The sequence below is a fragment of the Ambystoma mexicanum genome, chromosome 6p (genome assembly GCF_040938575.1).
Source record: "Ambystoma mexicanum isolate Mex_15411 chromosome 6p, UKY_AmexF1_1, whole genome shotgun sequence".
Lineage (NCBI taxonomy): Eukaryota > Metazoa > Chordata > Amphibia > Caudata > Ambystomatidae > Ambystoma > Ambystoma mexicanum.
In genome coordinates this window covers 85,150,475-85,178,172 of record NC_090935.1, presented here as the reverse complement: position 1 = coordinate 85,178,172, position 27,698 = coordinate 85,150,475, and the positions used below count along the sequence as shown (strand labels likewise).

The 27,698-nt window shown below is 45.0% G+C and overlaps 1 protein-coding gene across 1 annotated transcript in view; it reads right to left on the bottom strand.

Annotated features, from left to right (window-relative positions):
• Positions 1-27,698, bottom strand: part of LOC138510689 (vomeronasal type-2 receptor 26-like) — a 338,579-nt gene that overhangs the window by 79,736 nt on the left and 231,145 nt on the right. Inside the window, exon 5 of the mRNA XM_069626464.1 lies at positions 5,894-6,130. Within this exon, the coding sequence (XP_069482565.1) occupies positions 5,894-6,130 (237 nt within the window). The remainder of the gene's footprint in view (positions 1-5,893; positions 6,131-27,698) is intronic.

The following is a 27,698-nucleotide window of genomic DNA, read 5'->3' as shown; positions in this document are numbered from 1 at the left end:
GGAGGCCTGCCTGGAGACACAGGGTCTGAGGAGGCCATGTGAGCGATGGCCCCTGGGCGTGGGATACCTTTTGAAGTGTACATGCTGTTTGGCACCTTGGCCGTTTGCACCCCTGACAGCCCCCCATGCCAGCGCTCATCCCCGGGTGCGAACTGCCTTTGATGGGGGGTGGATGGATGAATGGGCCAGTGGGCGTGCAGACAAGGCACAGGAAGACTGCTGAATGGAGACACACTTATGTGGATTTCAGGGGGCGGCCTGCCTCGGGGAAGGCCTGCCTGGAGACACAGGGTCTGAGGAGGCCATGTGAGCGATGGCCCCTGGGCGTGGGATACCTTTTGAAGTGTACATGCTGTTTTGCACCTCGGCTGTTTGCGCCCCTGACAGCCCCCCATGCCAGTGCTCATCCCCGGATGCGAACTGCCTTTGATGGGGGGGTGGGATGGATGGGCCTGGGGCGTGCAGGCAAGTGTGTGGGAGCGAGGGGCCATCAGGCCCCTCTCATCCTTTACTTCTCAGTAGAAACTCATACCAAGTGCCTCCAGTAGTGGGTTAGCCCCTTGCCCTTATGTGATGTTAACTTTGGATGACATTCGCTTAGATGGGAACACTGAGCAGGACACGGGGCATCCATTTTTGAACCCCCTTTCCACTCCATCTTGGTGACCAGGCCTCACTGCGATAGTACAGTGCGCAGAGCACATGGCCCACACCCTCGTTCCCACTCTGACTGGAAAACTCCAGAGGTATTTGCAACAGTTAATAAATGTAACACATCACTCTTCCTCTGAGATCACGGTCCTGCATGTGAACCTGCCTGAATCAAGCACATAGCTCGTTCATCTCCACAAACGTGTCCTTGCCCACGCACCCTCGCCAGTGGAAACTTACTGCCATTCTGACCCTGTGTCCCTGCAAGGTATTCTCCTCATGTGCCAGACCACTGACCACGCCATGATGCCCACCTAGCAGATCCCCAACTAACATTAGATCCCTACTGCAGTATATCGTTGCCTATCAGTAACAAATGCCACATACCAGAGATTCTTGTGAGCACAGACCCACACTTCAAACAGTGTATTATAGTGGTCAAGACCCTTGACCTAAGGCCAGCATAATCCAATGTTAATTGATAGTACAGATATATGTGTGACTTTTATAGAGACATAACCGACTGAAAGACTTTGAACAAGTGTTATTTAGTGCATGCATTATTGATAATATATTATGTTAGCTTAGATAATGACCACCCCGCTTCACAGCGACCTGAACTTCACCCGTTCCGAGCACAGATGTCTGACATCCATCCTTGAATGGAGGCACACTTGATTCATTTAAAAAATCGAAACAACCGTTGTTAAAATATATGTGGTGTTTTATTTTGTATCTTATTTTGATGACACAAAAATACAAGACTTTAAACATTGTACAGTTCAGGTTGCAGCACAGCGAGAGAAAATCCACTGTACTGACCGCTGTCACTCAGGAACGTTTCTCTTATGGCATGAACGGCACAGGCGGGTATCACTCTCCGAACATGGTGTCCAAGCCTCCCGTGAAGCCACCATGTAAAGGAACGATGGGCCACTAGCCTGTACCACCTGTGAAAAGGAATGAAACAAACTGTTTTTAAATGACCAAGATAAGTTTAATAAACGTTTGTTGTCAATGACAATTCTTGTAACTAATGGCATTCTGCTCAGACAAATGCTATCTAGACACTGCACACTATTGAACGACTTTCGTGCGTTACAATGATATGTATATGTAATTTTGGATATAGTAGAAGACCATGAAATAGGAGTGGCATGACAAACAGAGTATACTTGCTCGTTACTCGGATTACGAGTACGAACAGTTGCGCGAAGTTCGTGCATAAGCACCATCATTATCCTCAACACGGACCGTGTGAGGCAGGCTGCCCTGAAGTCTGGCAGCTCGGTGATGCATTGCGGTCGTGGCTCGCCTTCCGAAACGTAGGCCACGCATACAGAGTTTTCACAGCAGCAGCAGTTCTCGTCCTCGGTTGGCATTAGCTTGCGCCGATTGCATGTGCACTAGGTGGAAACACCGTCCATGCGACTAGGTCCAGGCTCTTCAGCTGTTGAATCGTCCTCCCAACTGCCGTAAGAAGACCCATCGTTTTCGCGCGTTTCCCTTTCCAGTAGTTCCTCCTCGGTATACTCGGGCTTGTGCATTATTGTAGCCATTGTGTGTTCAGAGCACATAAACGAGTCACAGAATACTCAAAGTAACACAGAGAGAGGAATGGAATCGAAAATCTGCTGCTGTGTGTTGTGAAATGGTCTGTTTATACTTATTCAGGAAAGAGGCGTCCTGCCATTTCCATGGCGACACGTCATTAGCTGAAGCGCAGCGAATGTTGACACGAGACGTGCTTTGGCGTTGTGAAATGGGCGGTATGCGTCTGCTGATGACAGGCTCAGGGGCGGGGGATATGATTTAGTGCCGCAAAAGCAGGTCAGCCAGGGCGATGGGGGAAATGATAGGATTATCACAAAATGGCAGCTCCCTGATGCCTGTTTTCGCGTGCGTTTAATGGATGAAAACTCGGGTAAGGTCCATAGGAAATTTTTCTAAAATCGAGCGACTTAGGCTTAAAAGCACATGGCCGACCTGTAGGGGCAATAACAATTTTTGACCGAACCATTCCTTTAAAGGTGCCATGGTCGGAGTCATACCAAGAGTTGCACTTGGAGATGGGCTTCAAACATATCATCATGACAGGGGCAAGGACATCAAGAGTGTTAGTGATAGAGAGAGGAAGGTTAGAGAGGGCTGTGTCAGAGTCTGTGTCAGGCACAGGCATAGGAGGGGGGAGTAAATAGCGGAGAAAGCCTCCACTGAAACACGCTTCATGGACCGGATGACCGTGAAGTTGCCTGGAAGTGCTGGCGTCTGCTTCACCTGGGGGGCAGAGAGCATCAGGTGGGAAGAGAGAGGAAAGTGGTCAGTCCAAGAGAAACAAGTGTTGAGAATGTTTGAGGGGGGGTGTAATAAGAGTTGACAATATTCAGGGTGTGCCCGGCAGAGTGTGTCAGGCCAGAGAGTAAAATAGAAAGAAAGAGTTGCAGAGATTGTGGAAGAGCCTAGAGGAGGGGTTAGAAGCATACAGGTGGATGTTGAGGTCTCCAAGGAGGAGAAATTGAGAGGAAGAGGCAAAGAGAGGGGAGGAGTGGACGGCCCACTCAGAGAGGAAGAGGGCAACTAGGCCTGGTGGCCTGCAAATGGTGGCAACAGTAAGAGAGAGGCAAGGAGAGATAGAGAGCCTGCATACCAGGCATTCAAAGGATGAGTAGGCCTGCGTAGGAATGACAGAAACAAAGATCCACTCTGGAAAGATCAGAGCTACTCCACCTCCTGGATGTTTGGTTCTAGGTTCAGAGAAGATCTTGTAACCATCAGTGAGGAGAGTGTCGAAACTCATGACTGAGCCGGCCATGAACTATGTGTCGTCAGACAGAGAACATCCATATCAAGTTCTTTGAGGAGTCAGCATATGTCGGAGGAGTGTTTGACAGCAGAGCAGAAGTTAAGTGTAGGGAAATTGCCACATTTGAAAGACTTACAGGGTAGGGTACAGGCAAGAGGTGCGCCCTACAGAGGTGGTATAGGGGCCCGAGAGTGGGCAGAGGAGGAAGCAGGAGATGCCAGAGTAGACTGGAGAGGGTGCCAGAGAGTGGCTGAGTAAGAAGGTGGCAGAGTGGCCAGAAAATATGAGGATGGTGCCAGAGAGGTGGCAGAAGAGGGAGGTGGCGGAGGAGCCAGAGGGGTGTAGGTAGGAGTAGAGGGAGAAGGAAGTTAACATAAAGGAGGAGATTGTGCTGAGGGCCCTGGACCAAGACAGTGCTATTCAGAAAGACATTAATGATGGTCTTGGAGGAGTGGAAGGGGACCAGGAGGACCTCCCCCCAAGTGCCACCAGTAATGTGGGAGGAAGAAAAAGGGGAGAGAACAGAGACCATAGGGGGGCTTCATAGGTCTGGAGAGGGAACGACAAAGAGGATGTCGGTAAGGGTCTGTCTAGAAGCACTGGTGTAGGTATCAGCAATACAGAGGCCTGGGTTGGAGACCAGGATGTCCCTTTTGAACTTCCTCCTACCAGACTTAGTGAGAGGGATAGGATAGGGGATAGAGTAGCAGTTAGAGAAGATGGGAGTAACAGCAAGCACCATAGAGGGTGTGGAGGAGGTAGGAGGGAGGAGACACGACTGGGGGAAGAGAGTGAAGCACACAGCCCTGTAGCACACAACTCGGGATGAGCATCAAAGGAAGACACAGGGGCATCTTGCGGGGGGGTCTAGGGTGGGATAAAGCCTAAAGAGACCCAGTGACAGTGTCACAATTACCAGAATGCAACACCCAGATTCAACCTTCTCAGAAGGGGAAACAAATGCTCAGTTAAAGCACAGCACAAGGTAAAACACACAGATTCAACTTTCCTAGAAGGTGTAAAGAATGCTCTGTTTTTAAACACAGCACAATGTAAAACATCCAGATTAAACTTTCCTAGAAGTGGGAAAGAATGCTCAGTTTTTAACACAGCGCAATGTAAAACACCCAGATTCAACTTTCCTAAAAGGTGAAAACGCTAATGTTGTAACACAGCAGTAATGCAAGGACAGTGAATATCAGTGCAGAAGTTAGGGCAGGCTAAGTAAACAGGTTACTGAGATGTTGTGGATTAAAGAGACAGTGAGGAGTGAAAAAGGGGCAGGGTGAGTCAGATTGTAAGGGTGCAGGGAGTACTGCACCCCCCCTAACTGATTAGTTGCAGCAGGTTGACGGCTGCAGGCTCCTTGCTTCTCAGGCAGACACCACTGGAGCTGTCCTTAGCCTCGGGTCCTTCGCCAAGGGGACTGTCTAGAAGGCCATCAGATAAGGGCCCAGTTCACCAATGGGAGAATGGGGACGTGAGAGCAGGCGCTGCAGCGCAACAGGGCTACGCTAATGTTAAAAAGTAAAAGTACAGCAATGTGCCTTTAGCCTAGGCGATGCAGCGCTAAAATGCCAATTGAAAAATGACAATGGCTCGGCCGCGCCTCACTTATCCACACCAGTGGAGGAATGGAAATAATGCATTACCTTGAGGATGAATTTCATTATGTATAGGGCAACTGGACTTACATTACTGATGTTGACTGCAATTTCAGCACATAATTTATGCATATTAGTTAAAAAGGGAGAACTTAAAAAAACATTTTCTTAAATTATATAGAAGTCAGAAATACTTCAAAATGAGTGTTAAAAGTTTTCAAGATGGACAAATCAGAAATATTAACATGGGTGTGCCTTTATCATCTTCTGAAAACGATCTCAATGAAAAGGCACTTATATCCAATGTTTTCCTTTTTATTTGCACAGTGATAAGTGTGGACTGTTGAAATGTTTTCCATATGCATTTTACATGACAGAATCTGCATCTGGCTTTAGAGAAAACAGTTTCTCTTGAAACCTGAGACCTGTCCTTCCAAATGCATACAGTTCACAGGTCATGTCCAGGGAGGGTGTCTGAAAGCTTTGTGGAATGGCTAGTGTATGGAAATTGGAAGCCTTTGTCTGATGAGGTGTTTCACTGGAGTATGCATTTTGGAAGCTTTTTGGGCCATATGGAATCAAAAGAGCTAAAATACTGACAGGAGAGAGGCAGACATGTTTGCAATTCTGTAAACAAGCTGTGCAATTATGTGAACTGCAGTGAACTATCATTTAGTTATGGACGTCTTTTCCATAAATTAATTGGCTGAAGAACTCTCCATTGGCCTCCATGCTGTTCTTATTAATGTTACAGGCCTGAACCATACCGAATACGTAAACCAGCATACAGGTGATATAACACGCAGGTGTGCAAGATGCAACAGCTCACACTCACCTTGTTCATGCTGCCCCCCTCAGAGTGCCATAGGATGGAGCTGTCTTTGATGAAGAGTTGACAGTCTGGTGGAGCCATGGGATCAAAACGTCCAACTTCAATGTTTGTCATGGATCCATTAGGAAAGTAAACCCAGTTCATGATATCATACTGAGCAGGAACATCCCCTTTGAAATCAAAAGATAACTCATCTCCAGCAGGTGTCTTGGAGTGTAGATTATGCAGGTACCTGTTAAGCTGATGAAAAGCAAATTAGAATTCAAACTATACTTATACATCAATTTTAAAAAATAACACTGACTAAAGTATGTTCTTTAAATTAGCACGTTTTGTTTATTCAGTCAAATCCATTAGGCCTTTGATTATCTGAAAACTTTGACAATGAGATTTCGTTTAGCCGTTGAGGCAGCATATTGTTGAAAACCTTCTCCATTATTACAGGACCAAGAAGGTTTCAATCTTGTGCTATAGAAGAGATCATTAAAGCAGGTTTTTGGCAGATCCCGGTTTAGCCCAAGAGAAATTTGTATTTTACAGAACTTATTATACAACGATATATAGATGTATACCAGATTTATAGATTCAGGCAACCTCCCAACTAGACAAACCTTGGTATGATTCTAAGTTTGACAAACACATTTCACAGCCGGAGATGGACTGTCCATGTATGTAAACATGTCAAGGAATCAAAGCCACTGTACACCAGTGCAAATTGCAGGGATTGATGCACGGTTAGTTGGGAAAAGGGAGGGATTTGGGGAACCCTGTCGTTCAAGGCGCTGGATATGTTAGGTTGTTGCGTGTAGCTCATTCAGAAAAATGACTTGCCACCGATATCTGTCTATGCAGTGTCTTTTTTATGTTTCCATACGTATGTACACGCATCGTTACTTCATGAACAAAGCCAACACGTGTTTCGACCCAAAAAGGTGTTCATCAAGGCTATGTAAACAAGCATGGTCATAAAGCAATTAGTGGTGACAAGTGATTGTGTGTGAGAGTGTGATGTGAATGGTGTCTTTAGTGCACAATGCGGTGCAAAGTTGAATATTTATACGGCATTCGTGCCCATTTGCATGACGAGCATGTTATAAAGCATTATGGCAAATTTGCATCACACTTTTGATAGACAACAGTCATAGATATAGACACCATATACAATTGTAGTTTTAGAATGCCCCATGAGAGGAGGGCGGGTTGGAGCACCAAGGAGCAAGTGAAAGGAGGATTAGGATCGGGTCTGAATAGTAAAAAACAGAGATGTACTGTGAATAATCAGCTTCTTACCGTGGTCGGAGTATATTCGATGGACCCTGTGTAGGGAGCTGGTAGGCAGCTGGTCAATAGAAACAAAGGGATTGTTAACTAGAGTAATCTGGTGTGGAAAGAGCCTGATTGCCAAAAGTACTCGTGGCTGGGGCAGCAACATAGGTGTCCCTGAGCGGTAGCTACTCCCCTGGTTAGTTCAATTTGATGCGTTGTGCATAGGTTGCTCTGTGCTGCCCACAGTGTAGAAGCATAGTGGTGTGACATGAGTGCTCATCAGTGTGGGCGAAGTGTCAGGTGCCCTGCCGCACGAGTCTAGATCAATTGAAGATGCCAGCACGGGTGCTTCAGGTGGCACGGACATGTCGGTGCACAGAGATTAAAAAGGGGGCTAAGCATGGTACTCAAGGAGGTGATTGCGTCATGAAAATACATTGTCATGGGGACTGGCATGCGCACAGTACTGGAGATCAGTGTCATCATGCCAGTAAGGGCGTTAAGGGATTTAATGGTGATCGTGTGGCCACCGTATACATGGTGTAATACGGGAGTCCCCTGTATCATCCGTCTAGTTAAATGCAGCTGACAGCAGTGATGCATCTTGTGTGCAAAGACAAATGTTGGTGCACGGAGCACTAATAAAGGTTGGACGCAGTGTGCTTGAAATAGGTGTCAGAGTGGTGATTGCATAAACGGAGAAAGTCAGATGCATAGTCCTAAGGGATTGTGTAATACGCTGGTTCAAGTACGGCAGATTGCTAACGATTCTAAAATCTCCCATAGTTGTAGTGTATCACTGGTGTGGCGCAATATAAATACGAATGAAAATAGGGGGGTAGGAGTGGCCCTAGTGCCGTAATCACAGACTTCCTGATATGGGAAGTGAAGGTGCCGGTGTTGTGTTGCTAGTGGGTGAGGGGGGTGCTTTGTGTGAAATTACAGCCGAGGCTGTAGTGGCGTTGCATGGGGGTGTGAAGAGGCCAGGGTAGCCCTGGAGGGAGAAGGAGCTACCTTACGGCCCAGCAGGGCCTCTGGATATGGGATGGACGGTCCAGAGATCTTTCGATCCCAGCCGCCATCTTCGGTAGGGTATATATACATGAGAGGTGCCAGGATTGGCCCAAGGGGGATGTGTAATCCCGATTCTGATTGGTCCCCACTCAGAGGGCGTGTGAATGTAAACTGCCTTGATTGGACAGCTGTGCCTAACGGGCTGCCTGTGAAATGGAAAATACATAGCATTCAGTCACGTGACCATGTGTGAAGCTGGTAGTTTTAAGAATGCAATCAAGGAGAGGGATTACATTATACTGCTGCATGTGTAAAAGGAAGAGAGAATGTTCTAAAGTTGTACTGCAAATGCGTGGGTGGTAGGGAGTTGGTGTGCTGCACGAGTGGAAGTCAATCAACAATTGTGTTGAAAGCATGTAAATGGAATGTTATTCCCAATCAATTATGCATTGGAGGCTGGACGCAGACATTGGGCCTCATTACGACCCTGCCAGTCCGGAAAGAACGGTGGCAGTAAAACCGTTCTTTCCGGACCGGCTGATTCAGAGTCCTGCCGGCGGGAGGTGTCACTCCCTCCAGGTCTGACCTGGCTGGTTTAACACCACCCGCCTGCAAGCGGACATGGAAACACCGGCTCTGTCATAGACGGAAACAGTGTTTCCATGGTCCCCATCCCCATGGACTCCATGGGAATGGGGATTTACAGAATTCTGCCTCCGGAATTACCGGGTCGCCGGGGTTGTAATGCCCCGGTGATTCCGGCAATCACGGAGGCGGAATGGAAATACGGGTCTGGCGGTAGCCTGCCAGATTTTCCGGCACGGCTACCGCCGGACTCGTACTGAGGCCCATTGTCTCAGTCCGGTGGTTCCCTACTAGTGTAAGGAAGTTACAGAGAGTGTCTTTGGCAAATGAATGGCGAGCAATTTTGCAGTCGAAGCTGGACTCACAATTGTCTCAGTCCTGTGGTTCCAAAATAATGTGCTGCAGCAATTAAGAGTGCCTTCGACAAATAATGGACTAATCTGGCATAAAGGCCATTCTGCGACATGGAGATTGTATTAGATTCCGATTCAACACAATGGGTGGGAGGGTCATCGTTGGGGATGTTGGTGTGCCGAAGATAAATGTCTGTGAGGCTGAGCTCAGGGTTGTCTCAGGCCACTGTTAGTCGGGTGTGTCAAGCTGCAACTGTGTGGGCCAGGCAGCAGTTGAGGTGTATAAGGAGGAGTGGGTGGCCATAAAGACCAATTGGCAAGTGGAGGTAGTTGTTTAGGATGGGTTCCGAAGGACAGAAAGTGGGAGTTCCCTGATAGTGGACGATTAGGAATCCTATCTAAGATGGAGCAGGTGATGTGCGCTGCAAGGTCACAGAGTGTTTGGTAGAGTTGGAGAGATTATGACCCAAAATAAAGAGGGTGGGACAGAGAGATGTTTGGGGGTGGCGTGGCTCCTGGGTATGATGTGCTGCTCTAGTAATCTATGTTGAGGGCATGTAGGCATGGTGTAAAAATGGGTATCCCCGTGCGTGGCGCTGTAGGGGAGACAGATTAAACACATTGAACTCATGGTCCGTGTTGAGACCAATCCTGACAGTCCTGTATTTGCAGATGAGTCTGGCTTCTTGTTGTCGCAGTCTTTTTTCTCTGTCTCAACCTCTTTGATCTTGGTTGATGATTTCCAGTCCTGCAAACTTGATATCTTCTTTTCTGTCCAGTTGATGTTTTTCCTGCCAGTGCATGGTGAGAGGATATCTAGCATCTTGTGAGCTAAACAGCTCAGATTTTCTCTCACTCTTGTTCTTAGTTCTCTTATCGTACTACAAATGTATTTCAAGTTTCAGATGCATATGATTACATATATGACAAACTAAGATTTACAGTTGATAAATTGGGTGACTTTGTGATTGTGATCTTTGGTGAAGCAAATTGATTTGGCATTCAGGACATGCTTGCACATTGTGCAGGTTCCACATTTATAGAAACCACCCGCATTAGCAGATGAGAGCCAGTTTGACTTCCTGGCAGCAAGAGGTGACATGTAGGATGGACTCAGCAAGGCGCTTTTCTATATGATAATTGGGGTCTTGAAGTTATCCAATCTTGTATTTCTTTCTCAATGCGTAGCAGATGTCAATGTTTTTTGAGAATGTTTTGTATTGTGTGACTATCTTGATGGAATCTAGTCACGTATCTGATGGCATTGTTCTGTGCTGATTTTTTGCTCCCCCGGGTTAGTAATGTTTTGCACACCCTCTTGGTGGCAATGGATAAAGCTTTGTCAATTGATTTATCAGCATACCCTCTCTCTGAAAATGTGGTTTGTAATTATCCTCATTCTTTTCTGAATGCTCCACCATAGCTGCAATTACGCATGGCTCTGATGAACTCCCCTTTTGGAATGTTCTCAATCACCCACCTCCGATGGCAGCTTGGGGCAAAGAGTACCAAATTTACCTCTGTGGGTTTTCGATAGGTGGTGGTTTTAAGTTTTTCTCCATCCGAGAACTCATTACGTTGATTACTCAGATCCTTTTAGCTCGAGTCCAAACCGATTGTTATTCAGATACTTCTTGAAGGTTCCAAGTAGGTCCTGTGTACCTGTCCATATCAAGAAAGAAAATGTTATCTATATATCGGTACTATTTGTGAATGTGTTGGTTATGTTCTTGATTAGAGAAGGCATGCACTTGCTCATATTGATTCGTGAACAAGTTTGCCATAGCAGGTGCATATATTGCTCCCATTGCGATACCTCTTACCATAATTTCCAAATGGGAGAAAAATGAGGCCGACGTCTTAGAGAAGGTAAAGTAAATAACTTTGATAGCCAAAATGTCATCAATAGCGGTGTATAGTGCTTTAACATCGAGTGTCACTAGAAGATAGTCCGACCAACCATGTGGTTCCCAATTGATATCATTGATATCATGTTTGGAGGAGGATAGACCATCATCGTCATTCTCCATGTTGACGAGGAGGTGTGTTTATTCCAGGTTTTTCAGGTTGATATCACTGATAATTTGTTGTGTCTTCTTAACTGGATCCCAGTTGACTTTCTTGGAGAAAAAAATGTCTTGTGTATTTATATAGGTCAATGTTTGTTCGCTTTGTTCATTAACTAATTAGGCGTGTACATACGTATGGAAAAATAAAAAAACACTGCACTACAGATATCGGTGGCAAGACTTTTTTCTTAATGCGCTACACGCAACAACCTAACATATCCAGCACCAGAATGACAGGGTTCCCCAAACCCCTTCCTTTTCCCAACGTGATTCACAATGAATCTGGCATTTAACAGACATGCAAGGTCCACAACAATGGGGAGCTACATTGCTGATGGGGTTTGTGTACAATGCAAACTGATGTACTGGCCACTCCACTTGCATACACTAATCATTGTGGATGTCATAGCCCTAAATGGGCTCATATAGTGTCTTACAAACAGCACAAATAAAGTTGAAGCACTAAATAAAGTATCTACAATACTAAATGACTTTACAATGCTTGCCCCCACGTAATGCAATGGTCCGGTAAAGAACAGTGAGCACTCTGGCCCCCGAAGAGATTGCTGCCCACTACATTGTTTTAAGGTTTTCCCGATTATAATCCTGTTGCCAAACAGCTCAGGCCAATATTAAATGGTTCCACTGAAAATGGCTCTACACAGAAAATAGGGAATCCCATTATGAAAAGGGGTTGGGGCCAATCAAACTATACACAACAAAATTCTCCTATCATAATAAAATAACTATACAATGTATAAAATTATAAACACAAGTTAAGGTGTAGCTTATTGAACATCTTAAAGCAAATGTATTTTCTATTGGCTCTACTTGAATTCATGTTGCTGCCACATACAAAACAAGCTTTGGCAATGCCCATAGTTTTGGAATTTACTGTTGTCCTTTGCATTTTGCATTTATAGGCAGCAGAGTGCAAAGTTTTAAAGGGGATGGGCTAAGAGGCGTGAATGTGCTAGAGAAAGAGAAGGAAGGAGAATAGAGCAATAGCCCAATATGAAATAACTGTAGCTGGGAAATGGAAAGCCAGTCGCCTGACTTGCTTCTTGCAAAGCTGCCGATTGGAGCAACTATTGTTAGGGAACTTCTCAAGTGCTGTACATAGCACATATTCACATCCAATTATCATCCCAACTGTAGCCAGTACTCATGTATCGACCTCAGAAAATTGAAAGGCTCAGTTCTCCTAGCCAGGATCTGAACCTGAGACTTGCTGACCTTGCACACATTGCCACAGCAGGTGCTGAACCCACTGAGCTATCTCGACTCTGTAACAAAACCCTGCAGTTCCCAAACCCCAGCACATAACCTGCGGGCACCAACCCTGGTCAGGCCTTTCACACATCACCGTAGCAAGCGCTCAACCCACTGAGCTATCATATCGCTTTCTTGTGCCTCACAGCGGTGAAAATGTGCTGCTGGCTTGCAGCAGTCCATAATGCTGTGTCTGTATGGGGTGGGTGCCTGCCATGCTTAAACTGTGCCCCGAAGTTAAACCAGCATGTTCGGGACATGATGGAGAATGCAGTTTGTGTGACACAAGAGCCATGCTGCAGTGCACCGACACCTCGTCTGGCACATTTTAGGACAGAGACATGGCATTCTACACATCAACATGCAGCACCCATGTGAAAAGGGAGCACATCACACATGGACCCACAAAGCGTGGGGAGAGCCCCGAACCCCCTACCCACGAGTAGGCAAAGTCCAAGGCTTGCTCGCCAGTGTCTGGGTTGATCTCAGGCAAACCTGCTACCAGGTATAGAGCCTCTAACAGCTTTGGTAGAATAGGGGTCCATTACACCACCTGCTCCTGGCTCTATTCGTACTGTTCATGCAGGCATTTGCCAGACTATATGGGTGGGGAGGCACATGAATCAGCCGCCCCAACACCCCCTACCAACCCCGCAAAACACAGCAAGGCCGAAGCCTAAACAAATTTGTTAAGCAAAGAGCTTGAGGGATGGTGGGGGGTACCAAACCCCTGACACTGTCCGATTCCAAGAGGACAGGCTGCTGGCACTGAATATATTGGTCTAAGCTGGCTAGAAATCTCAGTTGGCAAAATGTGTGCTACCAGCTAACAGCTGCATTCTAGAGTGCAGAAACAAAGGCAGGTATGTGGCATGCAAGTTGAGGGTGCATGGGGAGAAGAAAGGTGATGGGCGGAGTTGTATACGTAGTGGGCTATAATTTAGTTGTTACTCTGCACCTTGCTGCACAAATCATGTGACCCTTGCCTGAAGGTGTGATAGCCTTGCTTTCTGATCTTAGTGATCGATCGAGGGGTGTAAAAGGTTTATGGTCGTGGTCTGGGTTTGGGTGATGCTGTGGCATGCAGGAGTCTCTGGATGAAAGCACTGTAAAGCTGTATTTCTCATGTGGGGATCTTTGGGGGCAGGAGGCCTTGCTATCTGTCTCACGGGATGGTACTGCTCCCTTCTCAAGACCTTGCAGGGTGCATTCTTCCCTATGTGTGAGGGCCAGTAATTCTTTGGAACAACGGAGGAGTTCATGGGCTGTGTGGTACATGGCCAGGGTGGGGGTGTTGTTCACGCTCATGCGATGGCCCTAATATTCAAGCACCTAATATTATTGGCCGTGCTTGGGCCTACATTGTAGGATGTCTGCCATTTGTCTAAGATGGCATTTGTATTTGCGTTTTTTCTACAGCTCCTAATACAAGCATTACAATGATCGTTCACCCACCTTTTGTGTGCCCCCTCCTCCACCCTGCTCCCCAAATATGTCCTCTAACAGCTTATTCGGTATCGCTTAGGGGGGTGGGAAGACCCTGTCTCCTACCCAGCATCCCCCCTTTCGTAACTTCTGCAGTAACAAATTCCCAAATAGGTTCCTCCAGGCCCTGTGAGCTTGTCTATATTCTTCAGAATTTCTTCTTTTCTCTTCATCTAGTCTTTTAGTTTCTACGTACAGCGGCAAATCTTTAATTGGGACCCATGCTCTACATACATTTTGCAAGCTTTCCACAGCTAGGGTGTATTTATCTGGTGTACACGTCATGTAAATGCAACCCCCATCCCCAGCTTGGTCAACCCAATGTTCGGTGTAGTTCTCGAGGTCTGGTGGGGGTTTGGTGACAGTGCTAGGAGGGTGTAAGGGGTGGTAAATCTCAACCATATGTGGTTTGTTTGGGTCATCTGTCTGGATACCGATCTCTGTGGTACCACGAGGTGCCCTAGGTGTTACCCCCAATCGAGACCATCATCATTGCGTTGTGTGGCACTGCTTTGGCACAACATCAAAGTTCCATCTGGCACGTGCAAAAAATGACCAAAATCAAAACGATGACAGGCACCAGCATCTTCACTATTGCCCCCAGCCAGGATGGAGCCCAAGAAAATACCAGGTTGAACCAGTCATCATGGTGTATGCCAGCTTCTTTCTTCATGCGTACCCTCAAGTTGTGCACAGCCTTGATGATGTGTGACAGTCAGCCATTCTCAGCATCTTCCGGAGGCACGAATGTGCTGAAAGAATCGAAAATCTTTTTGCACAGTAAGTATGTCCAGGATGTACCTATTCTGCATTGTCATTAGTCTTAGCCTCCGGAGTTCCACTTTTATGATGTTGAACCCTTGTTCAGGGTCATTTGCCAGTTGTATTAGTTCCAAGCTGACAATTTGCAGCCATTTGCTATTGGCCTGTGCTTGCACCATCAATAAGGCTAAAAAAGCTTCTGCTTTGCTAAAGAGCTGGTATTCATCTGGCATTTGCTGTGCAGGGTTGCTGAATCTTGAGACAGGTAGTTTGACCTCTTCTTCCTTTTTAGATGTTCACACTTTTTCTGGGAGAATGCGGAACTGGGGTGCTGGCAAGTTGTTTGCTGTTTCTTCTTCAGGTGTTGGCAAGAGGGTAGGGGAAAAAGTTTCTGTTGGCTCCCCTGCAGGTATGCTTCTGGGATTACCAGTAGTGCCGAGTGCAGTGTGGCCAGCGAACAATAGCCCCTCCATGATGGTGGGAGGTGCAAATATGCTTGTTGGCCACAACACCCAGTAGTAATCCATCACTGCCGCTGTGCCTTTCTTGAGATCAGAAATGAGTAGAGATGTGTTGCAGTGTTCATTAACCCCTACAGGCATCGTTCCAGCACTGTAAAAGCAAAGTTCATATTTTTCTTCTCTGTGCACATTTACTGGTTTTTCCATTGCTTCAATCCAAGTTAGGTTTGTGATATGTGCAATCCAGAATTGTGTGCATGCCTCTTTCACCCTTGCCAGGACCCCTTCTTCGTATCCCACAAGGCCCACAAGGCCCTCTGCCATGCAGCTCACTGTTGCTTCTTGCCATTTATTATTCAAGTCTTTAAGTCCTTCTATTACCAAATAAGGTCTCTTTAGGCATTGCTGCATTTCAGGCGATCGGCATACACCACTTCGAGTCTTACATTGTGTGCCTGGAACATGCCTCTTAGCCCACACAGTGCAATGTGTACTAGTCATTGTGCCTCTATAATTGGTGCTTCCTGTAGTACTAGGACCTTGGGTGCTCCTGACGCATGGGGTATTAATGAACACACATAGCAGCTATCATTACCTCTATTTCTTCCCACCGCAATCATATCAGTGTACCAACTGTTAGACAGTTCAGGGTGACGTACATCTTGTATATGATCTAAACCAAGGCCACTATAGGCATCATATTTTTGCCTTCAAGCTTGTCTCTTTGTACGTGTGGGTACTCTTCTATATCCATTTATTGCTGCAGTTGCATTATTTACATCAGAGTGGTTGATACATTTGGGAAGCAGTAGGGAACTAGCAATGTATTCTAATATTCCAGCTGGAGGGGGTGCAGTTTTATCATTGTGTCAGTATCATGATGTTGCGTCGGGGTGGGGTCAAATTACATCACTTCCTGTTATGTCATCAGAGGTCAAAGGTCATGTGATGCCACTTCTGCTACCCCTGGGACTTTGGTGAAATTACGTCCCTGAGGGGGCGGTTGATAAAAAGACTATTGTAGTAGTCCAGCCTATGCAGGACCACGGCTCTAGAGATGTTGAGCTTCTGGGAGAAGGTGAGGAAAGGTAGAATGCCTGTAAGGAGGTGAAGCTGAAAGTGGGCCTTCTTGACAAGGTCAAAAAATGAAGGAGTGAAGGAGAGAGAGGAGTCAAAGATGAACCCAATGTTTTTGACCTCACAGGATGGTGACGGTAGAGAGACCATGGAGGGCGGCCAGAGGGTAGGAGGGGAAAAGGGCACAGGTGTCCCAATAAGAATTATCTCCATTTTACTGTCATTGAGACAGACATTGTTAGCCGCATACAATCCCTGGATTGCGGTTACACCATCAGGGATAAAGAACAGGGAGGAGAAAGTAGTAGAGGGAAGTTTCAAGGAAAGCGGTGTCTCATCAGCATAACACTGGAAATGAGGAGAGAACGAGATCAGGTGAACCAGAGTGACGAAATACATATTTAAGAGCCACAGTGATAGGATACAACCCTAAAGGACGCTACATGTGAGGTAAACAAGTCAGGCAGTCCAGTGCTCAGTCTGTGATGCCGAAGGATTCATGTAGCCATTTAATGAGGAAAGAATGGTTGACTGTGTCAAAAGTGGTGCAAATATCGAGGAGCACTATCCTCAATTGTGCTACAATCATAAATACCATATACACTTCAATGATATCATTCCACAATATTACACATACTATATACTTGTTACGCTCACCTGGTTCTCACAGGGGTGTCGAGCGGAACTGGACAGCCACGGTCTCCACCAAAGGATGCGTAGTGCAGAGATGACTGACTGGACTGGCCCACCTAGCTTCATCCGCTTGACCCGAAGAAGTAGTCTCCTAAAGGCGGAGAAAGGGAATTACCCACCCGTGGATTTGAGTAATAGCCCCTCACTGCATCCCCATTTATCACCTCTTATATTCCCGTTCACAAAGCTCACCTTATAGTTTTGAATGATGAGCTCTCTATCCTGCGAGGAACGCAGGGGCGCGTTGATGGCCAGTTACTTCACTGGCTTGAGGATATTGGAAGAGTTCTAGACAAATCTTGGCTCCAAACCTCCTGGCAATGGACCGTAAGTATATAGTTCTTAAGAGTTCAAAAAATGTCTGAATAATCACTCTTGTCCAATTCCTTTGTTTATCTTGCAGCTTAGACCCAAAAGAAGATCGTCTTGTGGCAGCTGAAAGCGTTCAGGTAAGAGTCTGTGTTATCCCACACTGTCTGTTAAATGATGCCAAGGTTTAACTTGCTGCTTTCTCTTTTCTTACAGGTGCGGCGTAAGAAGATTTGGCGTGCTGGTGAATAATACCTCTGGTGGTAAAATCAGGTAAGTATATGGTGGCAAAGAGATTGTCCTTGTTTGTTCCCTCGGCTCACCTTGTTGTTTTCTTGTCCCCCTTAGGTGCTGGAATGCGGCAACATAATGATGGAGACAGCACCGGATCGTAGAGATGCTGCGAGGAACGGTGAGTATGGCGATGCGCTGCTGCTGGCGATGCGAAAATAAAGTCTATTTCTGGTTCAAGGTGCGATGAATCCGGAATCAGGTAAGAAACCCAATAATGTTCTTGTTCTAACCTTTCTTCTTCTTTCCCTTCTTTCTAGGCGCTCTGGACTCGAGGCAGGTGTGGCAAGAGGCTGGATGCTGACTGCAAGCATGGTGAGCGTTACGATGTAGGATAACGCGAAGCCGTGCTGCTCTTCGGGCGTGGTTTAAATAGCCTCCAAAGTAGTCCCAGGTAAGTATTCCTCCACAACCCCATCTGAGTAACAAAATAGTCCCTAGGTAAAGTAGTCCCTTCCAAGCCTCTTTTGGCTTGGATCTCTTGCAGCATGGTCTGCATCAGGTAAGTTTTAACATATGAGCCTGGCGCCTATGGTGCCAGGACTGATGCCCCATATGAGCCTGGTGCCATAGACACCAGGACTGTACCCAAATAACCCCTAACAGGGGTTGCTGTGCTTTCTCTGGGTAACATGATGCCTGCTTCCTGGGTTGATGGACTTGGTCTGGATGCCCGGGGGTAGGCATCATGACAATACTCCCCCTACTGTACCTATAATTACTATACACATATTACTATAGTGTATTTTGACCAGTGGCCAGATTTTTGGAGGCATGGTTTATGGCCATGCCCCCAAGAATCTGGCCACTGGCTATAACCACTACAATAGAATTAAACCATATCACAAGTACGTACAATACACCTTCACATAAAAAAACTTGCCCTGGACCTCATACCATCCAAATGATGTCCACGGACACCAAAATTGATTGCGGATTCGGCGGCACCTGCTTGCCCTTTTTCCACAGCCCCATATCATCTTATTTCCAATCTTCAGCTTTTCCAGGCCCTCTTTCGGCCACCAAATAACCCCAAATGTATTCTCCAAACTGTCTGTTCACTGCATTGTCTGCGGTCTACCGGAGGGATCTGAATCGGGGCACCTGCACACCTTTTCCCCTATCAAAACCGCTCCATACCACCTTTTTGCCACACCCCCACCTTTTCCTGGCCCTCTTTCGGCCACCAAATAACCCCAAATGTGTTTTCCAAACAGTTCACAACATTGTCCGCGGACTACTGCAGCGTCCACGTACTTGGCAGCACCTGCACGCCCTTTTATCTTCGATCAAAACAGCTCCATATCATCTTCATTCCACTCCCCCACCCTTTTCAGGCCCTCTTTCGGCAACCAAACAACCCCAAATGTGTTTTCCAGCCATTTTCCCCACTGCGCTACCGCGGACACAGGAAATCTGGAAGATTTCATTCATAGGGATGTTTTTGGTTTCCAGTACTTGTAGTAAGCACATTAGGAATTCTTGTGGATCTTCCTATGTGTTTATGGTACATTTTATACTTTCCTGCACAGTAGTCCAATTCTTGCCTTGTACCGGAGACACTGTAAGTGCTGTCAGGATTATTTGTGCCATTTCTATGAAGGACAAGCATTTGCAAACACAACTGGTCCGAGCTGTTTAAGTAAATTTTGTCAAAAATTGGTGGCAATTGGAAGAGAAGATTGATTGTTACATTTGCATAGAAATTTACTCCAGTCGTGTTGCTGAATTTAAATGGACCTGAGAATTATGTCTCTGCATCCTTTGATGGGCCTGCAGTTCTTTTTTGAGAAGAGATATGTGTTGCTTTGTCTTCTGATGGACGAGTAGTTGAGTTTGTACCAGACAGTTTTGTGGTTGTATTATTTGATGGAGAAGCAGTTGGTCATTGATTCTTTAGTAGTATTATTGGGAGATCTGTCATAGTTTCTGTTTGTATTTCTTTTCTATTTAAAGGGTTTATTTGTTTAGGTATAGGGTACATATCTAGATAAGGATGTGCAGTGCACATAGCCTGTTGTATTCTAGGATGCAAGCAATGTCAGCATTGACTTTGTTTGCATCAAAGTTAACTAGGAATAGACCACTGAGTGTACGCAGACATGAACGCGCTATGTAATTAATACCTTCTTTAAAGACTGTGCTGGCCATGCCAATCAATGCATGATCTAGGGTTAGACCTTGCGTTTTGTGAATAGTGACTGCATATGCAAGAGATGGAGAGAATTGTTCTCTGCATATGTACATGTCTTTTATAAAGAAGGAAACATGCTATTGTGCTGTCAATTTCTTTAACTTCTGCAAGTTTGTGAAAGTGGATGTTGACAAACTGAATGTTATTGTCATGTGGATATTTTTGGAAACCAACAACATTACCAATTGCTCCATTGACTAAACCTTGTTCTCGGTGATGGTTACGTTTTAGAATTACTCTGCAGTGTATACACAGAGTTAATACTTTTTCTAATCCAGCTGTGTTGGAGATACATTTTTCTATTTAGTCATGCTGTTGCTTGTTAATTCATTGGGAGTGTTTTAATGCCGTGCACTTCTAGTTTGTCTGTGAAGCTGAAATGCACTATGGGTTGCATTTACTATTTTTAATATTGTCTCGTTGAATTGACTGCAGCTTTCAAGGGTTGGTATTAAGGACATGCATTGTATATTTTGTTGAGTTCATTGCTTCGTGACATCAGTAGCAGATGTGTTTCGCCCAAATTGCTCATGGATTAGTCTACTACTTAAGATGGATTTTGTATCATTAGTAAGCAGCCCATTTATAATGCTTTTTAATCTGTTAGCATAGGTGAGGTCTGCAGACAGACCTATGTTTTGAGTTAGTTCTCTGTAGTGAAAATGTTGCCAGAGATTTACATTTCCAATGCTGCCGAGTGTGTTACGGCATTGTTTGTGTCCTAATGTTTTGAAGATAGGTTGGCCTTTTACATGTTTTAACTGTAGGAGGACTCCAAAACCAATAACGTGTTTTCCTCCAAACAGTTCTTCATAGTCGGTTTTTAGGACTTTGTGCATTCTGAGGTGAATTAAAGCCACCATGAGGTTGGCAACCATTCTTAATTCATCAGGAGCACTTTCATTTGTTTCAGAATTCTGCATATTTCAGTAGCAGCTTATCTGCTGATAATTTGTAGTATTCTGATTTGTTTTGGTGTTCTACTGGGAGGAGCAGTAGTTGGTGTAAAGTTATTCCTCCTATGTTGTTGGCAGGTAAACTTTGGGGGCTGTTACAAGTTTCTACAAATGTGCTGATTATTCTAATTAAGAACGTTTTACCAGAACAAGATTCACCACTTACATACAAGAGCAGAGGTTTATAATTTTTACATCTACAAGTTTTAGTTTCATGTTTAAAACCATGCACACTTTGTTCAGTGACTTATAGGTGAAGGGTGAGTTGTTCATCTTTTAGCTATGATTTTAGCACTGACAAGTCTGCTTCAGATTGTTTAGATTGATACATGGTATTTTCGACCTCAGTCATACTATTTCTGCTTCATTGAGAATGAGTCGTTCTCCAAGTGGTTCTTGGCTTCCCATAAGGTAAGGTTGACTGCCTTCAGGTGTGTCTTTATCTTGTTGGGCTTCAAGTTCTTCCTCTTGTTGGTGTTCATTGTGAAACATTTCTTTGTATTGTTTTGAAATTGACATTTGTATACTGCTTTCATTTGCTTTGGATGCAGCTTCAAATGAGCCATAGCTACCTAATAATTCTTCTTCTTTTCTCCAAGGTTTACAATGTTGCAATAGGGCCATGTAATAAAGTTCTCTATATTGCAGAGATTTAAATGATAACTTTATATGGTTAAGTAGGCTAGGTTTGGTAAGTTTAACTATGCTCCCTTCACAAGATGAGACTGAATGTTTGCCAGTTGTCTCATCTGGTGTGATACTGTTTTTGTAGGAGTAGTTTTGGGCTATGGCATACAGGCACATGTTTTCCAAACCAGTACTTCGGTTTGGATAGGATGTGTCAATTACATTGTTTTTCAAAATGTCCTGGCTGTTGGGATCATTTGTGGCTATTGTTTCTATCTCTTGGTAGGCTTTTAGTACTCTTTTTTGAAGAAGCTGGAACATGGTTTAGCCAGACAAGGGGCCTCATTATAAGTTTGCCGGTCTGGGAACTACGGTACCGGTAAGCATGCCAGTACTGTAGTTCCCGGACCGGCAAACTACGAGTTGTGCTCGCAGGTGCCTTTCTGCCCGCCAAGTCGGAGCTGGCGGGCAGAAAGGCACCCGCGAGCACCGCGGGCTTCATTAGAAGTTTGCCGGTCCAGGAACTACGGTACCGGTAAGCATGCTGGTACCGTAGTTCCTGGACCAGAATACTACAAGTTGTGCTTGCGGGTGCCTTTCTGCACGCCAGGTCGGACCTGGTGGGCAGAAAGGCACCCGCAAGCACAGCATGTCGTATGCACCGGCACCGTTATAAATGGTGCTGGTGCATCCGACCTCCCGATTCCCATTCAATCCTATGGGGCCGAATGGGAATGGGGAGCATCTTTTTTCTGACGCCCGCAAATGGGCAATTACCGGGTCCGGCAGGGCCATAATAACCCGGTAATTGATCATTTGCGGGCATTGGAAAAAAAATGACACGTGCGGCAGCCGTGCCTGTATTACAGGCACGGCTACCGCCGATGTCATAATGAAGCCCAATGTGTTCAGATTTGTCATATAAGGCTGTACCTGTCAAACGATCTGCAGATTGGTAGCATTTGCATTCTGTATGGGAGAGCATTTTTATACCAAAGCTGTACAATTTTTGTGACAGTGTTTTGTCAGATGATGTGTCATCCCATAGGTTTTTTAGCTCTGTTATCTCAGCTTTGGTGAGATAGGCTGTGACCTGTCTTGCAACTGCAGTGGAATAGTCTGCAATGTAGTGTATGTCTATGTTTGCATTCCACAAGAGCGCAATCATTGCATTGTAATCATTGATGTCCTTGGATGTTTTGTGCCTTTAAAAATTGTATGTGTTTTTAGGGTACGTGCCTTTTACACTTTGTCTAAGAGAATACATCAAGCTATTTACTTGTCCTCTTTTGCATACTGGTCTAGGGAAGCCAAAACAACATTTGGTATAGTATTTAGCTTTGTTTTTATATCTATGTCGCCAATATTTGCCACACTTATGTTTTTGGTAGTGTAATATTTGTGTACGTGGGGCACTATGTGTGTTTTCTGAAGGGATGTTGCAGGTGATGTATTTTTCAATAAACTGTAAAACAGTGTGAAACAGTGGCATCACTGTCATGGCCAAAATTGGGAGCATCTTTTATCCACAAAAGCATGTGGATGTGTGGTGCTCCTCTGGATTGATATTCATTTCCCTAAAAGAAGTGTTGCACTTTTCTGAGCGGAGGGGTAGTTTTATTGCAGAACACCTGCAGCATAGCAATGAAGCTACAGTGAAAGTACCTTGATACATTGACAGGGTCAGGAGAACAGAGTTCTCCTGGGGACAGATTACAGAAATTTTGCACTGGTGCAGGTGCTAAATTGCCCGGTATTAGCACTAGGGCAAAGTTTGCCCTATTTTTTAAAATAATGGGACATATTAGAAAACGATTGCACGATGACAAGTGCAGTTTGGCATGGTATAGGCACCAGGGCAAAAATTGCATTATTGCAACAGGGCAAAGTTTCCCTTAGTGCTAATACGGAATGGTACCATGCCAAACTGCACTTGTCATGGTGAAATAGTTTTCTAATATGTCCCAGTGTTTTTAAAAATAGGACAAATGTTGCCCTAGTGCGAATACCGTGCACCTTTGCACCGGTGCAAAGCTTCTGTAATCTGGCCCCTGATATTTTCATAACTATTCCATCTTTATTTTGGTTCGCAAAGTGCAAGAAGTCGTGCTTCTCATCCCATGCACAACTTTAAGTAACAAATCATGTGGGTGGTCCTAGGTTCCTGAAGGAGTTCTTTGACTGTTCCATGTAGGAGAATGTTATTTAAATGTTGCAGTTCTAGAGCAGGACTTTTTGCATAGTATAGTTTATGCACAAGATTCCCTATAGCGGATGGTGTGTTGCTAACATTTTGATGTGGTGTAAGGTGTTTTGCAAGCAGTTCCCGAAATGCAGGTTAATGAATGTCCTCAAAGTCCAGTGTGTCTACAAACTGGACAAGAGTCCATCATTTGTAAAGTTTTCATTTTAGTTTTGTCTTTTAGCTACACATACTGATTGAGGAATTTTCGTAAAGATTTAAAGGATTGTTGGAGTACATTATGCATTGAGCTGCATGTCCATTTATACATTGGCCGGTTTGTTTGGGCGAATGGAATATTTTGGTTGAAAGTTTGTTGGGGATGTTTTTCTATAAGGGTTTCTTTTACCACAATGGCGTCTTCTACCATTTCATACCCTCGGCCATTACTATGTATGGCAATTGGGTTGTTTTGTTCTTGTTTATCTGCCTCTTCATTGAAATATGGTTCTGTGCTGCTTGTGTGAATCCTATCACCTTCACCGAAGTTTGAAAAGGTATCCATATTGACATTGCGCATGTTTAGAATTACGTTTTGTAATTTATTGATTAATTTAGTGGTTTCATTTTGTTAAACATCAATATAAACAACTTTCTCTGGTATCAGGTAATAATATCCCTATATATATGGTCGCCGGATATAATGTTTTAGGATGTGCATTTATAGCAGCAATGTGAGTAATTTTTTTGTAAAAGAAAAGCAGATGTAAAAGATGTGTAGCACATTTTTAAGTGGCAGTTGGTGTGTGGAGGTTTAATATGTTGGCAGTAAATGCATACTTGCCAACATGATCCATTGCAATATGTAGGTGCTTATAAAGTCTTGTTTTATTTCTTGCATTTCTGCATTTTGAGAGTTCTAGTTGCACTTTTTCCTTTAGAAAACTTGGACTTCAAGTCCCAGAACGCATAGAAGAAACTAGGACTGGATAAGCACCTACAGATTGGAATGGGTTATGTTAGCAAGCATGCATGAACTGCCAAGATTTTAAACTGGCACACACCACTTAATAATGGTCGACAAATCTTCTTTTTCTTTCTTTTATAAAAAAGTTACACACAGTGCTGCTATAAATGCACATATGCATTTTTTATATTTCATGAAAATGCTGCTAAAAAGAAACATGCCTAAACGCACAACATTGTAAGTAACTGCGAGCGGGTGCTGAATGCTGCAATACAAGGCATTTGCTACAGTGGTTAAAAGGAGAATATGAATATTGAGAAGCTTATTACAAGGAGCGGCAGGAGCCATGTATGTGTACATTTTTAAAAGAGTTGAAAAAAATACTTTAAAAAATATAAGCATACCTGTACTATGTCGTGTTAGATGCAGGTGTTGTTGAATCTGCAAATAGAAATCTTGGAGAGTTTTACAGTAGTTTCTGATGCAGGTAGGTGTGAGTAACAGGGGACATGTACTCTGAGAGTTAAGAGTATATCTGAAGTGTTGAGCTGAGCAACAGGATTACTTGTAGAGTTTTTGGATGTAATTGGTGGATGGACTATTGACTTTTAAAAGCGTTAGAAACATGAAAATAGAAAGGGTAAAAGGGCTGCCCTTTGACCCTCTGGGTCTTTTAAGAATGCCTGGCATGGAAAGGGGACGGCAGAGACCACGGACAGTCGGGGATGTCCACGGACATCGTGGGAGCGACCAATCAGGTTTCCTGGGTGTGGGGGCACTGTTGCACGGCGAGTCAAGATGGCGGACCGTGATTGGGCTCTGCACCGAGTTGGGGATGCAATATTGTTATACAACGTATTGCATGCATTATACATCATACAAATCGAGTCATCTGCTAGCGGGAGTGTGCTGAACACCTGGTATTGTTTTTCGGGACTTTGGAACAGTAAACTCGCAGACCGAAGCCCGTGACCCTGACCCACGTAGAAATCTGCAGGACAACAAGAGAACTCATCGGTGGAAACCCGATGGGCAACCAAACACCTCTGCTGCATCCGGACTCAAGGGGAAGCTGACAGGGTTCACCCAGCTGGGAACGGAATGCACCACGGCAGCCGTGTGAGCCCCCATGAGATATCGATAATGGCAAGGAAGTACATGTGGCCTCCCCAGGGCATACAGAGACACTGTTTATCCCTGCAGGTGACTTTGAATGAAGTGAATAGCCCATTGAAAGTGTATGCAGCACGACAACTATTAAACACGTTACCCTGAATCACCACCGAGTCCTGCTATGATGGGCCTAGGAGACCCCCTGACTGGGCCACAATGTGATCATTTTTGGCCACTTACCAGCTGCAATACATACTGTGCTGTTGCACTTCCAAAGGTGAATATCGTTCCTGGCCTGACAACCCGCAACGGCAGTAAAACCTCTCGAGAATCACTGGCAATTTGTGCATCTGCCGCAGTGGGGGCTAATTGGCTGGACCCTTGCAGCGGATGCAGGAGCTATAAGGAGTTGATCCATCTACTGGTGCAACAAGTCTGGGAACACTTGGACCCCAAAGCAACCACTAAGTGCAAACAAAGGAAATCATGACAAAAGGATCAGGGAATAAGAAGGGAGGCACCATCGATCGCTTCACAAAACCCACTTCTAAACCTTTGGAGATGGCGGAAGGAATGCCTAGCGACCATGTGCCCATTGATCTACAAAGTGTAATGGACTCCATGCAGAGGGGCTGTGCCGCTATAAACAATAAGCTAGACGGTATTACAGCAATTGTATCCTCGATACGAACCCAACTAGAAAAGGAAACTCTGCGTATAACTGAGGCCGAACATCGTATCAGCAACACTGAGGACACAGTGACATCGCTGCAGGAGATGGTAACAACACTAACTAAAGATATGAGGCACATGAAGGCCAAATGTGAAGACCTAGAATCAAGATCACGTAGAAACAATGTGCATATTGTTGAGGTCACAGAGGATGCACTCAAAGGCAATATGGAGAGAGCAGTGAAAGAATTGCTGAGAGAATTATTGGGAGATCCTGAGTAGTGACCTCTTTTCACAATTGAGCAAGCACACAGAGCATTGTCAGCAAAACCCAAGCCAGGTGATGATCCGAGACTGATACATGCTTGCCTGGTGAACTATCATGATAGGGATTTGGTACTGTGTGCTGCCCGCGAGAAACAGGAGCTCAAAATGGGCTCGAATACAGAGGCATTTTCCCAGATTATATGATAACAGGAGAGGCGCACTTTCTTATGTGCCAAGAAATTGCTCAGAGAACGCAACACTGCATATGCCATGCTTTTCCCCGCAAGGCTTCTCATTCATCACAACAACAAAACCTACTTTTTCACTCTCCCGGAAGAAGCTGTGGCGTTTATAGAAGCACAAATCCCGATACCTTCAGGATGAGGAGTCACAGAGACTGTACTAAATGGAAATTCCTGCCCACTCAAATCCTGCGATGATTGGCCCATGGAATCATAATGGTCGATATCAAGCAACAATTAAGTATAGCCCTAACTGGGCAATTGGTTAGTTCCCCACTCGCTGCGGTGACTGCCACCCCCGATGCGAGTTCTATCATTGTGTAGGGTGCTTCTGTTAAACGGATGGGGGTAGGTGATGAACATAGTCATAGGGCTATGAGGGTGGAGCGGGTCAGAATGGGTGAGGGTGTTGGGAGAAAAGGTTGTAAAATACACATGGTGAAGGGCATGAAGACCAACAGCGCACGGGAAAATACACTAGCAATTAAGGGCATGGCAATAGATATGGGAAGATGCACAAGATTAACAAGGTTGTTTTTTGTTTTTGCATGGTAATTCATGTGGTCGCAAGGTTCTGTTGATTAACGTGTATGGCCCAAATAAAGATGACCCTGAATTTTACAATGAAATGTTCAACAGGTGTGCAAAATATCCAACAGCTTTGGTGTTGTGTGGGGGGACTTCAACACAATTCTAGACTTACAATTAGACTGAACCTCTACAACGGCCAGAACCCCCACTAATGCAGCTCGCTTCATAATAACACACATTTAAAATCCTAGGGCACAAGGACGTATGGCGTACCTTGAACACAACAAACCGCGGGTACACAATTTAATCCTCAGTGCATGATATGCATTCACGCATAGATATGTGGCTCACCTCTCGCACCCTGCTGAATTTGGTTCTGAGTTGCCAGATACTTCCCTGTACACTATCAGACCATTCACC